Source organism: Mytilus edulis, chromosome 6 (genome assembly GCF_963676685.1).
Source record: "Mytilus edulis chromosome 6, xbMytEdul2.2, whole genome shotgun sequence".
Classification (NCBI taxonomy): Eukaryota; Metazoa; Mollusca; class Bivalvia; order Mytilida; family Mytilidae; genus Mytilus; species Mytilus edulis.
In genome coordinates, this window is record NC_092349.1 from 9,335,518 (window position 1) to 9,352,071 (window position 16,554).

The 16,554-nt window shown below is 32.0% G+C and overlaps 1 protein-coding gene across 1 annotated transcript; it reads left to right on the forward strand.

Annotated features, from left to right (window-relative positions):
* The first annotated feature begins 68 nt into the window (after nt 1-68).
* Nucleotides 69-917, forward strand: LOC139526180 (inversin-like). The gene has a single exon (XM_071321305.1). The coding sequence runs from the start codon at nt 69-71 to the stop codon at nt 915-917; it is 849 nt and encodes a 282-aa protein (XP_071177406.1).
* Nucleotides 918-16,554: the final 15,637 nt, after the last annotated feature.

Here is a 16,554-nt window from a genome sequence, read left to right on the forward strand (position 1 = left end):
AGAAGGGTCAATTTGATATCGTGAAAATGCTTTTGAAATTTAATCTTGACGTAAATGTTCGAGACAAAATGGGTAGAACGCCTCTCTTCTTAGCCGCAGAAGAAGGTCATACTAACATTGTAAAATTATTGGTTGCTCATGATTGTGATCTGCATTTATATCGGCAGGATTATTGGCACAGAGGAGAGACACCTATCTATATAGCCTCATCAAAGGGGTATCTCGATATTGTTAAGATGCTATTCAAAACGAAGAAGGATTGTTACAGATGTAGACAGGACGACTTTTATGCAGGGAGAACTCCACTGCATGAATCAGCAGACAATAATCATTTAGAAATTGTAAAATATTTTTTGTACCAAAAATGTGATCCTAATATCATAAATGAAAATAACGAATCACCTTTATGGCTTGCATCGAGAAAAGGCCATACCGATATGGTCAATTTATTATTGAACTATGAAGCGGACCCTAATCTGCACACAAAAAAGAATGGCACATCTCTTTCAATAGCTGCATGGTATGATTGGAAGACTATTGTGAAAATATTATTACAAAATAAAGCAGATCCTAAGATTGTTAATAGTAGAAAGTGTTCGCCATTATTCCATGCTGCTAGGGAAGGAAACGCAGAAATCGTCGAACAATTAATTAAAAATGGAGATAATGTTAATGCTGTAACCCAAGATATAAAAACACCATTGTTCGTCGCGGCACTTCGAGGGAAATTGTCGGTTGTTGAAATTCTCATTGCTAATAAAGCGGACGTAAATATTTGTGCTATTTATAACGAATCGCCATTATTTGCAGCTGCAAAAAATGGTGAAGTTAAAATTGTTAACCTTCTATTACATAATGGTGGTAAACCAAATATTCGAACAACATACAATAAAACCGCTCAAGAAAGGTCACAATGACATTGCTGAAATTCTTGAAAGATGTATGTCACACACAGAGAGGCCTAATATAGCTGCTAATATCGAAGGACAAACAAGTATACAACTTACAAGTCAGTACTGACATCCTTATAGAACTACGAATGTAAACGGTTCTGTTTATTCATGCTGCTCTATTATATGAAAGCGATTTCAAATATAAATAAACCTATAATAAAGTAAGAATCTAATATCTAATTTATGTTAACAAAATGATCATAACAATCTTTGTTGTTAGCAGCGATATTTTGGTATTTAAAGAAAATTATTTTTTTTATTGGGGACTCCATCGCAACAGATGTATTTTCTTCGGATTAAAAAACTGATTTGTAATACTCTTATTTTAATATTTGACTCTAATAAAAGGATTTTAACTTTGCTAATTCGTTTATGTTAATTGCATTGGACTGCCTACTTGGATGGATGTGAATGATATAGATTCCAATCCATTATTAAACTCATACCTAATACTATACTGGTAACGAATCATCTTATTGCTGTTACAAATTAAAATAACGGAAATACTGAACTCTGAGAAAAATTCAGAACGGGAAGTCCTTTATCAAATGCCAAATTAAAAGCTCAAGTTAGGATCTTCAAGTACAATAACAGCCGACTATAGATACAAAAGCTTGTTTCCCTAGCTATAACGCCATCCTATAGATGGGATCCCACTCAAAGCCATTCCGGCAATATATATTAAAATTATTTCTTGATAAATTGGTAGAGAATCAAATCGATCTAAGGAACAAATTTGCATGGGCCGCAATCGAATGTCATCGTAGGTTCGGGCGACTAGTCTTTGAAACAATTGATTATGTATATCAAAAACAGAGATCAAGACATTCCAACAACATATATGAGTCGGCATGCAACTGGATGCATATGCCGTAGCCTCAACACAACCAGGGATTTCACAACCGAATACATTTTTTATACAGTGTAAATTCTATGTTTAACCGTTCAATTACATAAGGGAGACATGCAGAACACGTAGTATTCACCCTGCACGAGGCATCTACCGAAACGTTACCATTCTGTTATAGGGATGTATACATTACAATTAACAAAGTCGTCTAGGAAATGTCATTTTCTTTCTCACCTTACATAGAATAAAGGATACAACAAATGCAGTTATCTTTGCATCACAACTTGACCTCGATCTATATATTGCCAATGGGATTTGGTTGAGAACAAAACTTTACGACAAAAGAGATGAATATAGCTTGTCATAGTGAATTTTACATTTCTATATAGCAATATTTGTAGAGCACCTGTATATGGAGTGTATATTCGATTTACGTGAGCATGCATTTCCTACAATATCCTAACATTCTGAAAAAAGTGTGTTTCTGCATTCAGGAAAGCGATAAAACAAGTGTTTCAAGTAGTTAAGATGGAATAATCTCTTACGGAGGTCATCACGAAGTTGTTGATCATTATGTAGTATTTTGTTACAGATTACGACGGAAATTATTTTATTATTGTTATTATTATTCCTTCACCTTTTCTTTGTCCTCTAATGTGACATTTTCCAATTTAACTTATCACCATATTATATTTTCTACAGAAGGTGCCATATGGGAAGCGGGATTTGCTTTCATTTCCAAAACACCTGAAATCGTCATCATATGTTGGGGATGTTCGTTTTAGTCAGTCTTTGGTGTCTAGGTTGTGTTTGGTTACTCTTGTTTATCTTCGGATGTCGTAGGTGTGTTTGATTGTCACATACACAGTTTATAGTTAACCGTTTGTCATCATCTAATGAGTTTGAAAAACCTTTTCGTATATTTTCCTAATTTTTGTTTAGAATCATAGGTGCTACTTCCCTTTCGTTACATTTCTATATAGCAATATTTGTAGAGCACCTGTATATGGAGTGTATATTCGATTTACGTGAGCATGCATTTCCTACAATATCCTAACATTCTGAAAAAAGTGTGTTTCTGCATTCAGGAAAGCGATAAAACAAGTGTTTCAAGTAGTTAAGATGGAATAATCTCTTACGGAGGTCATCACGAAGTTGTTGATCATTATGTAGTATTTTGTTACAGATTACGACGGAAATTATTTTATTATTGTTATTATTATTCCTTCACCTTTTCTTTGTCCTCTAATGTGACATTTTCCAATTTAACTTATCACCATATTATATTTTCTACAGAAGGTGCCATATGGGAAGCGGGATTTGCTTTCATTTCCAAAACACCTGAAATCGTCATCATATGTTGGGGATGTTCGTTTTAGTCAGTCTTTGGTGTCTAGGTTGTGTTTGGTTACTCTTGTTTATCTTCGGATGTCGTAGGTGTGTTTGATTGTCACATACACAGTTTATAGTTTACCGTTTGTCATCATCTAATGAGTTTGAAAAACCTTTTCGTATATTTTCCTAATTTTTGTTTAGAATCATAGGTGCTACTTCCCTTTCGTTAGATCAGAATACTGGGTTTTTTTCGTTTATATAATAATATTTGTCTCTTTCAATTTAGTTAATCAAAATCAAACTTATAAATTAATTTTTTTTTTCGTATGATCCACTCAGACAATATTTGTTTTAGTTTCATAGGATCCCTCTAAAACGTACAGATTCCAGTATTTATTAGATGGTCTCATTGGTCTATAAACCCATCTACTATCTACTCCAAAAGACGTTTTTCGTCTACAAAAGAGTCAATAGTGACGCTCGAATTAAAAAACTAACTGAAGAACGAACGTTGGTAATGAATTAAAACATCATAGATACCAGGATTTAAATTTTATATTTACCTTCAGACTCATCAGTGACGCTCGAATCAAAAAATGTTTAAAAGGCAAAATAATGTACGAAGTTGAAGAGCTTTAAGGAACAAAATTCCTAAAAGTTTTCCAAATACAGCTAAGGTAATCTATTCCTGAGGTAGAAAAGCCATAGTTTTTCAAAAATACAAAGACTACTGTTGCATTAGTTTTGGCAGAGTTAAGGTGGAATTTGAAAGTAAAAGTTTCCGTTTACAATGAAAATAAAACAATGTGAAGACATTTCATACAAACTATCAATTCTCACTGTATAGTGTCTGTCAGCACTCATATTATTTTTATTTTAACCATTACCAAGCTTTAGTAACCATGTAGACTCATGTTTCCACACTCTTTGTATTCTATAGAAACACCAAATTAAAAAAATGGTACTTTGAAACAACCAAGATATATATTTGTGACCAAGAATTTTCGTATTGTAATGAAATGTAGGATTAATTCAAGGAAATATGTTTTTCGACCCTTTTTCGTATGCAGCCGAATGTGACGTACAACAATTTTGTCATGTTGGTGGAATAACTAAAACAAAATTTACATATAAACTATATTTTTTAGGATACACTTTTTAAACTGACATGTATTTTGCATTTTGCATGAAAACTATTTCAAATACAAGTATTTAAGCTGATTAATGTCTGTTTATAAATGTTTGTGAGGTTTTAAGGGAATACAGATTTGTATCTTCGCCAGAGTGAAAATGTTTGGTAATGTAACCAACAAAGTTGTTTCTATTTCCTCTTTTGTGAGGATTTAGGTATACAAGAATTATCTATATATGTATTGATGGTGTCAAATACTTGAAAATCATTTCCGATTTCCCCAATGCATATACTTTAATTTGCGTCTGAATTTAAATATCCTAATAACAAGTGGAATTAGAATATTTGGACATTTGTTTATGAAGTATTCTGTTTTTATCAATAAAAACATTAAAAACAAGTAAAGACAAACTAAGTAGACAAATAAAATGCGGAATTTTTTATTAGGAAGTAAGCCAGAGTTTCAATTGAATCTTCAATCGTAGTTTTAAGACATTTTTCATCAAGACTTCATCGCAGTCAACAACATATTACAAATCGCAGCTGTGGCAACGGTGTTCAAACCCACTCTGTTAAAAAAGATATTGAATAAAGTTATAACTTACAAATATGTCGATGGAATCTATTGTAAGTAAATGTGTAAATTGTGGCTGCATGATTTGGTGTGATAGTCGGAATACAACTATGGCAAAATATGTTTGATTTGTAAAATTAATTTCATTAACATTGCTTAAAACAGTGCTGGATTTAAAAAAAAATCGCAATGAAATGAGAGTGTTTGCTCCGTGCTCAAGGTTTCACTGTAATTTGAAATTAAAAAAAAACAATAAAAGGGTTTCCTTTTCTTTTGTATTTCTCTGCTTTGCATGTACTTCTATTGTGTCATGAAAATTTAACCCATATCATTTCTTTCGGTAGTGATATAATGTAACTGAACAACACATTATAAATTGTTCTGCGAAGGAAAAGGTAAATTATGACAAGGGAAAACGAGTAAACATTAAACTGTAAACGCTGCGCTAAGAAAACACCTGGAGCAAAAAGATAGTCTTCTTCAATCTTAAAGCTATTCACGAAAGAAGTATGATATTCTCTTATTTTATTTAGTTAATTAAACGGAATGAAAGTTGATCAGAGTTGATGCATAGATTTGAATAACCAAAAGATTAACAGATATTCATACATAATCAGCCACTGTAAATCTTGAATATATCGTATCGCCATTGACGCTTGATTTGGTCGTTTTTCATTTTTTGTCATGGCGTTATTAGAAAGTTTTCGAATTGTGAGTTTTATAATCCCTTTCTCTTTGGACCAGAGATTTTTGTGACACTTGAAGTATTGATATCACACAAACATCACTTTTCCTAGTTTCGATACTAATCAAACACTTACCCCTTTACAATAGCAAGTTCCGGCACATTTTGTATAACTTTCTCCACAGCAACCACCATTGTAGCGTCCATGATAAAGACAAGAAGCGGTGCATGCTGCTACACCTATAGCACAGGAACCTCTTGTATTTCTGTAAATTGCTCCGCCTTGTTTGAGAATGCAATCAAAATTATAGGTAAACAAAATCATAGTGAACCGATGTTTAAAATTTTCAAATCAATTTTAAATGTACAAATCACGATAAAAATTATAAAGGAATCAATGAACTAGTAAAAATGCGAGACTACATGTTTGTTTCATAGGTCTTATAGAAGTTTTATTTGAGTTGCAACTTTATGTAATTATAGAATTTACTATAGACTTTCTTTAGAAACGATTTTGTAGTTTATATGCAAAATTATATAAAGTGGTTACTAATCATCAAATATATATATATGGTAAGAATATGTACCTGCATCGCTTTCAATCCACAAAGAAGCTAGAAATGAAAAAAAGTCCAGTTTTTCAACGACAAAACAATATAAAACAAATAAAACTAGAGATCAGTTTATCGACCGTTACGGATATCTATTTCACAGATAACGACGGAAACGTCCAATGACCGAAACAACATCCTGTCGTCTTTTTCCTGAATGTTACATGAAAACTTATTTTCGAATTTAAATTTACATGGACAACACGACAACACGATTGTGAACCTGATATTACCCCGGAGAGTGTTGTGAGTTTCGTGTTGCTCTGTTTTTCAATAATGTTTTAAAATTTAATTGTGTTTTGGTCGTTGTCTGGATATTTTTTTATTGTCATGAAGTTGTTAGTGTGTATTCTACTTTTTTAATATACTTTTGGTATCTTCCACCTCTGTTTCTGAAATCTATACTTCTTTATAATGTTTCTTTTATGTTCTTTCCTATTAAATCTTTATTTCTATATTAGAAATAATGTCTCTGTTCTATGATTTCTCTTAAAATGTCGAATACATAAACGAATATTGTAATAATATACAAATTTAAATGTCACCATGATCTAAAATTAGGTAGTCGTTGTATAAAGTATATACTTGTATATTCGATTATATTGGGATCTTTGAATTCCATGATTTGCATTGGATAGTGCCAAAATCAACTAAGATTTATAACTGAACTGAGTGATTTTTTTATAAAAAAAAAACCAACTGTGGTGTCCTGTTGCAGTCAAATATCAGGTATATCATCATGTCACATTACAAATTAAGGTGGTGTGGGACAATTGACAATGGCACAAATATTTATCGGAGACAAAAGATGGAACCAACTATAGGTCACTCAACTATATGTCAAATTATACCTTTAAAAAGCTATAAAATTTCCTTGATATCTAAATTGTTATATTAAAACTTAAAAAAATAAATAATTACACCTTGATATTACAAGTATCATTTTAAGAAAACATGATTCCACCAGTTTTTTGCAATTCATGTATGGAAGAACAATAAACTTTATACGAATGATAAAAAAAGTATAAAATACATAAATGTAACCGCGGCTTAGATGATCAAATGATAAAAGGAAAAGATAGATATATTCTAATTATATGCCCTTAATATCACATTAGACTTACCAAACATTCCCAAGGCTAACAAAAAGAAACCTGTATACTTCATTTCTATAAACTTAAATCTAAAATGAAACGCATGGATCAGATTGAATATAATATATACAGAATACATATATCAGAAATATGTTGAAATTATTTTTTTATAAACATTTAAGGAAAATATTTTAATGTCAAAATAGAAGAATTCAGGTATACTCGACACTGTAAATTAAACGTGCTTTATATATTCATCTACAAGGATATTCTATGTTTCGAATTGATTTATTTCCAACTAACAAATAATGTTTTATACGAATTCAGAATGATTTTTATTTTATTGTTTTGGAAACATCAGACACTTTGGTTTCTAATAAACATTAAATTGATAATTGTTCACCAAATTCTTTGAACTGGCTGTATCAATATCAAAGTGTAACATTAACTGTATTTCCATGATCTTGCTATTAAAGCTGCAGAGTTGTTTATAATTATTTGTAATCCAGCTTGTAATAAATGTTATGAGTATGACAAGAAATGAAAAATAAAAAAACCCTAAGGTATCGTTATCTCATTGAAAGATAGAACGATCAAACATTTTTAAAATATCATAAACAATTTAAAATTGAAGAATCAAAATATGCAGCTGAAAGCCTGATACCGGTTTTGTTGGTTGGTTTTGTCTCTCAAGATTTTTTGTTGTTGGCCAAAGCGGTATCGGCCTTGATTGAAAAAGAGTTCTGAATATCCCCTTGGTATATTCATGTTTTCTTTTAAAAAAAAATACAAGGCTTTTGATCAAGAAAACGTGACGCTTATGAAGGTTTCAAGTCTTAAGCAAAGTCCGAAAGTAGAAACATTCAAAGTGTCGTGGAATATCTAATATATTTTTCACTAGAAACATTAAATAAAAACTCTGTGTTTTGAAATTGACAATAATGGTCGGTTGAAAACACAACTTTACGATAAAAGAGATGATTTCAGCTTTTCAAATGTGAACTTTCCATTTCTAAGTAGCATCATTCCAGCAACACCTGCATACGGTGTATATATCTCCCAATTGATACGATATTCCCGTGCTTGCATTTCCTATCATGATTTTCTTGATAGAGGGCTGCTGTTCACAAGGAAGCTTTCAAACCAAGAGTTCCAAATGGTGAAGTTGAAATCATCACTACGTAATTTTTACCGTTGACCGTTATGGAATAACCGTTTCACAAATGATATGTGACCTACCGAATGAGACTATTTACCGGATTTGTAATCACATAAGCAACACGACGTGTGCCACATGTTGAGCAGGATCTGCTTATCCTTCAGGAGCATCTGATAACAACCCTAGTTTTTTGGTGGGGTTCGTGTTGCTTATTCTTTAGTTTTCTATGTTGTGTCATGTGTACTATTATTTGTCTGTTTGTCTTTCTCATTTTGAGCCATGGCGTTGTCAGTTTATTTTCGATTTATGAGTTTGACTGTCCCTCTGGTTTCTTTCACCCCTCTCTTTGAATACAAACTATAAATAGTAAACTGAATGTTATTTACCTATTGACGACCTGTCCTATCTGATTAGAATGATAATTTTCGACGGAGATGTCCTTTTTTATGTATAACATGTATCAGGTAAGTGAGTTTTAAATGAAGTAAGACTTTAGGGTTTTATCTCGAAATTTATGTGAACACACATCTGTAATACTATCAAGTACGACATAACTTGCACGATTCCAGACCATTTGCACCTAATTCATGCATTTTCAATCCAATGTACTTTTTGTTTTTAACTACATAGTATTACATAAATCGATATGCTCGTACATACAAGGTTGAAATTGCCTCTTAATAGTTCAACCGTTTTGTGTAATACCCGTCCTTATTGATCGTGTTTCATAGATGATATATTTATACTTTGTCATATGAAGGGCCGATCGCAGGCGCTCCGAAAGTGTAGGCTTGACACGTGAAACCCGTCGATTTGCTCATTTTAGTACGAACCATGTAATAAATCTTGCTAGTAACCAAAATAAAGAATGATCGAAAAAAAAACTATTTGTAAAAGATTACTGCATTTATTTAAAACTGTGTTTTGTATTTTTTTTCCTCCATATACGTATAGAAGACGTTCTTTACTGGGAACAATGAAACTAACTTGTGCCAAAGTTGTATCATGCTGTCCTCGATCAATTTGATTCGACAAAATCTGACTTGTATTTTTCAGTCCCATTCTTTATATAGATTAGACCGTTGGTTTGAATGGTTTTACACTTGTCATTTCTGGGCCCCTTACAGCTTTCTGTTCGTTGTGAGTCAAGGCTCCGTATTAAAGACCGTACTTTCAACTAGAATAGTGTTCTTTTAACAAATTGCTGCTTGGATTGAGAGTTGTCTCATGGGCACTGATATCAAAGCTTCCTATATCTATGAATATTAATTTTTACCTTTGAATAACTGCTCTCATGTCCTCCATATATAACCGTCTGATTAGTTCATTGTATCGCATTGGACCAGCATTTTCAGTAGTGAACAAAGTGACAACATAAAACAGTAACTGAATAATATGTTGTTAAAAGGCAGACATCTGAAAAGAAGCGTCTAAGCTGCGAAATGATTATGTTCATAGAGATATTGAATTCCCTACGAGAAAAGTCATTGATATCCGACAAGATCTGTGTCTACAGGTAAAAAATATGGTCGATATATGTAAAAAACATTTTCTGTATTTCAACATTTTTCATTCGTGAAGTTTTTTTAATTCATAGTCTGAGGCTGTTAAATTGGATTTTTATTACTTGTTTTAAGTTTTTACTTTGGATGCAAGATGGTATCTATGTATGTTCGATACAACACTTACATTTTTCATTGTTTAGAACATGTCCAGTTTCTTGGTTTGCAGGTACATGTCAGTTAACTGCTAGTAGTCTGTTGTTATTTATGTATTATTGTCATTTTGTTTATTTTCTTTGGTTACATCTTCTGATATCAGACTCGGACTTCTCTTGAACTGAATTTTAATGTGCGTATTGTTATGCGTTTACTTTTCTACATTGGTTAGAGGTATAGGGGGAGGGTTGAGATCTCACAAACATGTTTAACCCCGCCGCATTTTTGCGCCTGTCCCAAGTCAGGAGCCTCTGGCCTTTGTTAGTCTTGTATTATTTTAATTTTAGTTTCTTGTGTACAATTTGGAAATTAGTATGGCGTTCATTATCACTGGACTAGTATATATTTGTTTAGGGGCCAGCTGAGGGACGCCTCCGGGTGCGGGAATTTCTCGCTACATTGAAGACCTGTTGGTGACCCTCTGCTGTTGTTTTTTATTTGGTCGGGTTGTTGTCTCTTTGACACATTCCCCATTTCCATTCTCAATTTTATGTTCAAAATCATCCACGCCTTAATACACTGATTGTAAATTGTTACTATCTTTAGACATTTTATAAAATTGCCTAAAAATTGTAGAAACAACACAACAATTTAAAATATGTAACTATCTATAAATTTAACGAATAACAGATATCCTTCATCAGTATAATTATGATGTATAATAAATCATATCCATCTATTTTGATTTTTACTATAACATTCTTTTTTATTTAGCTTAGTTTATCGCAACTTCAGAATGTCTTCCAACAACTTAATGACCGCAAAGGAATACATTTGACTGGTATTAAAGTAATTTGAAAAGCATAAAAAATAAATTGAAAAACGGTTTAGAATTCATCAAATAATTTTTTCAAATACTGTTTTTGACGATTAATCTAAATTCTGGTTACTGGTGAGCTGTTTTATCGGGTTTGTACTAACATGGGCATCGTGACGGGTTTCACGTGTCGAGTAGGTGCTGAAAATAATTTAAGATCACCTGAGATCACCCCTACATATGACAAAGTATAAATAAATGATCTATCAAAAAAACCTAATAAGGACAGGTATTCCACAAAACGATTGCACTAATAAGAAGCAAATTTCTTTATGTACTGAATTGTTTGAAAAGGGAAATTTCACGATTATATGCGAGATATGTATAGTACGTAGTTAAAATAAAAAGGACATTATAGTACATATATTAAGTGCAAATGGTCTGGAATAGTGCATGTTATGTCGCAATTACAGATGTGTGTTCTCATACAGTACGCGATAAGATAAAACTCTAACTTTATTTAAAACCAATCTAAATAGTACATGGTATATACATTTATATATAAAAGACATTCCTGACGAAAATTATCATTCTAATCAGATAGGGCAAGTCATCAATAGGTAAAGTACATTCAGTTTACTGTTCATAATTTGTTTTCAAATAATTCGAAACACATAGGTTGAATTTAATGTTTCTTATGAAACAATATATCCGATATTTCCCGACACTTTTGAATGTTTCTACTGTCGGGTTTTGCTTTAACTTGTTTTGAACTGAGCGTAACAAATTATTCTGATGTAGCTTCAAGTCAAGATTCAAGCATATCAAAAGCGTCGTACCCTAGCTAAAAATAGTTACATCCCAAGGAGATATTCAACACTTTTGTCGAGGCAAATCCGACACCACTAAGACAAAAACAATCTACGAAATGACAAACAAGACACAAAGTAATACAAAGATTAAAAATAAAATGAAAGGGAAGACCGAGGAAAAATGAACCCTAGCAACACAACCAGAATAGATAAAAGTGTAAGATATCACCAAACGTGTTCAGGTCGAAGTAAACAGATTTGTGTTTATTTATTGATGTTTCATTTTCAAATATTTTTTGTGCATATTTTGTCAAACTTTCTTTTACATACAGATTTGATCAAAACTGAAGAATATGCAATTTCACTTGGTAAAGAAGGTAATTTTCTTTACCAAGTGAAATTGCATATGAGGTATATATCTCCCAAATTGATACGGGAGATATACATATACCCGTGCTTCCATTTCCTATCATGATTTTCTTGATTGGGGGTTGCTGCTCACAAGGTTGCTATTAAACCAAGAGTTCCAAATGATGAAGTTGAAATCATCCCTTCGTGAATTTTACGGACGCCATCACGATTTGGTTGACCGTTATGGAATAATCATTTCACAAATGATATCTGTTGTGTTCCATACGTCGTTACTACAATTCCCTTCCCTTTCATGAATGAGACCTACCGAATTAGATTATTTACCAGATTTGTTATAACATAAGCAACAGGACGGGTGTCTCATGTGGAGCAGGATCTGCCTTCCTTTCCGGATCACCTGAGATTTTCCCTAGTATTTGGTGGGGTTCGTGTTGCTTGTTCTTTAGTTTTCTATGTTGTGACATTTTTTCTATTGTTTGTCTGTTTGTCTTCTGTCATTTTTAGCCATGGCGTTGTCAGTTTATTTTCGATTTATGAGTTTGACTGTCCCTCTGGTATCTTTCGTCACTCTTCTATATTAATAGGCTATTTGCCAATTCCCGTAATTGACCCTGTGATTAAAGATCACTCTTTCAGTGTTCCCTTATAAGGGTAATTAATTTTCATTTATAATAAAGAGCTAGCAGAACGAGCAAATTTACCTGTGCGTAATGTGAGTAATATTTAAGACTTTCAAATCATTTAATTACATTAATTTGTTGTTAATCTAAATACTTTTTGACATCAGAAATTATTTTTTTTATGAAAAATTAGTTAAACCGCCGATACATCACTTTCAATTCATCATACTTTGCATTGGCAAAAACCAATTTTGTCCGGTATGGAATCAGTTTACGATTGACAAAGAAAAGTAATTTGTTTAAAAAGTGTGTAATAACAGAATCATATCGGTAATTGGAAAATGGACTATTATATAATATTTCAAGTGTATTCTTACATTGTTTAAGTGCTAGTATGTCGTATTCAATGCTATAACAAACAAAATATTCCTGATTTTTTTCAAAAATTGTGATATATATCACATAATTGACATTTCATCACAGAGCTGGTTTAAGTATTCTGTATTTTTTAATTTTTTTATCTGATCCATGCGTTTCATTTCAGATTTAAGTTGATAGAAAAATGAAGTATACAGTTTTCTTTTTTCTGGTATTGGGAATCTTTGGTAAGTCCATTGTGATATTAAAGTTATATGATTATAGTATATGGAACTTTATGTTTTACCGTTTATCTCTCGTCACAAAAGCCTCTTTTTCATTAATTTATTTCATAGAACTGGAGGAATCCGTTTTCTTTAACTGATGCTTTTAACATCGGTTGCAAATATTGTAATTGACTAACTCTGTTAGTTAGTGCATTTTTATTTATTTCCAGTTGTTGGGTTTTTGTTCCCCATACTGTATTTCTTTGATTGTCTCATCACAATTTACGACGGTGGGTTTTCTCGGTTGAATTGATTTCACAATGTTGGATGTACTTTTTTTCGGTTAATGGTTTTATTTTTTATTGTCCCTCATCATCTTAATTTTTATTGTGACATGAGGACATGCTGGATAATTTACTATCACAGAAAAAAACCCAGACTGTTTTATTTAAACATGTTAAAAGAATCAATTTACAAGAAGTACTACAGACAACGATACCGTATTTTTTTTCATATTTGTGACACTTGTTATTGGATATTACTATTGAATTCGATTATGTATTTGATATTCTAAGAGAATTCATGAAACAGAGACATCATTTCTAATATTGCAATAAAAATGAAGAGAAAAGTACAAATTAACATGTTGAAGAGAATGTATAGTATTTTAAGAAACAGAGGTGGACGATACCAAAGCCGTATTAAAGCTCGTATGTTGAATACATGCTGACAACGTCATGACAATAAAAAACTAAAACTAGAAACAACCACCAAACAAACAGAAACAAAACATAGAAAGACAGAGCAACACGAAACTCGTATCAGACATCATCTGGTAAATAGATATCCATAACGGTCGGTAAATTGATCTCTAATGTTATTTGTTTTTGTCATTGAAAAACTGAAACATTTATTTTATTTCTAGCTTCTCTGTGGATAGAAAGTGATGCCGGTAAGTATGCGGTATGGGCTTTGCTCATTGTTAAAGCCGTAAGGTGACCTATAGTTGTTAATTTCTGTGTCATTTTGGTCTGTTGTGCAGAGTTCTCTCATTTACAATCAAACCATATCTTCTTTTTTATATCAACATAAAAAAGGCAGCATAATTCTTTTTTCTTAACTTGTAAAACAGAGTAAGATTAATCTAATATACCATTGACTTTTTTTCTATGTTGTGATGTTATGCTATTGTTTCAGAAAAAGGGAGAAGGTTTGGATCCATTAAAACGTTAATCCCGCTGCAAATGTTTGCACCTGACCTAAGTCAGGAATCTGATGTACAGTCGTTTGTTTATGTAATTTATACGTGTTTCTCGTTTCTCGTTTTTTTATTTTTATATAGATTAGACCGTTGGTTTTCCCGTTTGTATGGCTTTACACTAGTAATTTTGGGGCCCTTTATAGCTTGTTGTTGTTCGGTGTGAGCCAAGGCTCCATGTTGAAGGCCGTACATTAACCTATAATGGTTTACTTTTTTTAAATTGTGATTTGGATGGAGAGTTGTCTCATTGGCACTCACACCACATCTTCCTATATCTATAAATGCACTACGGATACGTTTCTAAAGAAATTTTGTAAATTTTGTAATAACATGCAGTTCAATTCAAATTAAGTTTCTATAAGACATAATAAAAACATGCAGTTTCGCTATGTTAAGAGTTCATTCGGTGTTTTCATATTTTTTGTTTTATCTTGATTTGTATAACAATAACTGATTTACAAGTTTAGAACATCGGTACATTTTTGTTGCCTTTTTAAAGTATACTTTTGATTTTATTCTCCTTCAAAACGTAGCAATTGACAGACACGCAAGAGCTGCCTGTGCCTTAGGTGAAGCAGGATGCGCCACTTACTGTTTGTATCAAGGGAAACACCATGGTGGCTGTTGTGGAGAAAATCATACAAAATGTCATGGAACTTGCTACTGTAACGGGGTAAGTGTTTGACATTTATCAAAATAAGTAATTTTTGTATAACATCAGTTGTTTAAGTGTCACACAATTATCAGGTGAAAAGAGAGGCGTAAGAAACAAAATGGATAACCAAACTCACAAGTCAGAAACGTGATAAACTATGGCAAAAAAAAACCAACAAAAAAAAAACGATAAAATGAAGTGACAATACCGACAAGGTACATTCACAATTTATAGTGGCTGGTTCTGTATGAGTAAATTTGAATTTTTAGTCATTAAAATTCAAACATTAACTCTGTCATTCTGTTATTATTCTAAAGTAATTGATTTTTTTTCTTCTTACAGAGTGGTTATGAGTACCGTTGCCACAGCTGCGATTTGTAATATGCTGATGACTGCGATGAATCCTTTTAAAATATTTTGAAAAACTACAATTAAACAGTTTATTATCAATCTTTCTTAATCCTTCTTTATATACTCTTATATGCGTCAGTTCCTTTGTCCAAATAAATAAAACTAGACTGTTTGTAGCTGATTTTAAATGTGTAATGTTGAAAAAAAAAAACTTTTAAAACAAAACAAAAAATAAAGTGAAATATGACTTTTACAATCCGGTTTGTTTGGACAAAATTGAGAGTGCTTTTCATAAATATAAAATTTGAAGCAGAAGCAGAAGCTCCGTTTTGGGATCAATTTACACGTAGACCTAAGTACAGTGCATCCTGAAATCTGATTTAAGGAATCTACTTTAATATGAATATTAATTGGTGTGCCTATATTTATGCTTTGCACTTAAATGAAAACAAATTAGAGATCGATAGTACCCTGAGTCTTATTTCGAATAGAGACAGGAAACAGATGGTGAAATCCAATAATGCTGAGTTTGAAACTACAGTTATGGAACAAAGACTATATAACAAGATGATGATTTTTTTCAAACTCCCCCCTGTGTTCACAAACAGAACAGATTGACACTTTTAGCTACAAAGAACAATTTTTATATTTATAAAAAAACGAACAGTTGTCATATCCAAATGTTAATCAAATTGTCTAAAATTTGGAACCTTTAGACAGTGGTTGACATTTTCTGATATCTTATTTATCTTGATGGCAACATTAAGTGATAATATATAGTCCCAAAATATGAACCTTTACTTTAAGGTAAATTTTACAAACGAATAAGGTACAATCTTATTGTGTTCAAAACGCCTATACAAGAGATTATTGTCCTGACTCTTCTTTGGTTCCGAATTTCAAAACAGTTAGAACAATAACCATTAAAATGAACCCTTACCTTCCTTTTGTGGGATTGAACCTTTTTGGTACAATTTCATAGTGAGCCTTACATTAGGCATTCATGTTTTTGGTGGACAAAAAAGCAGATT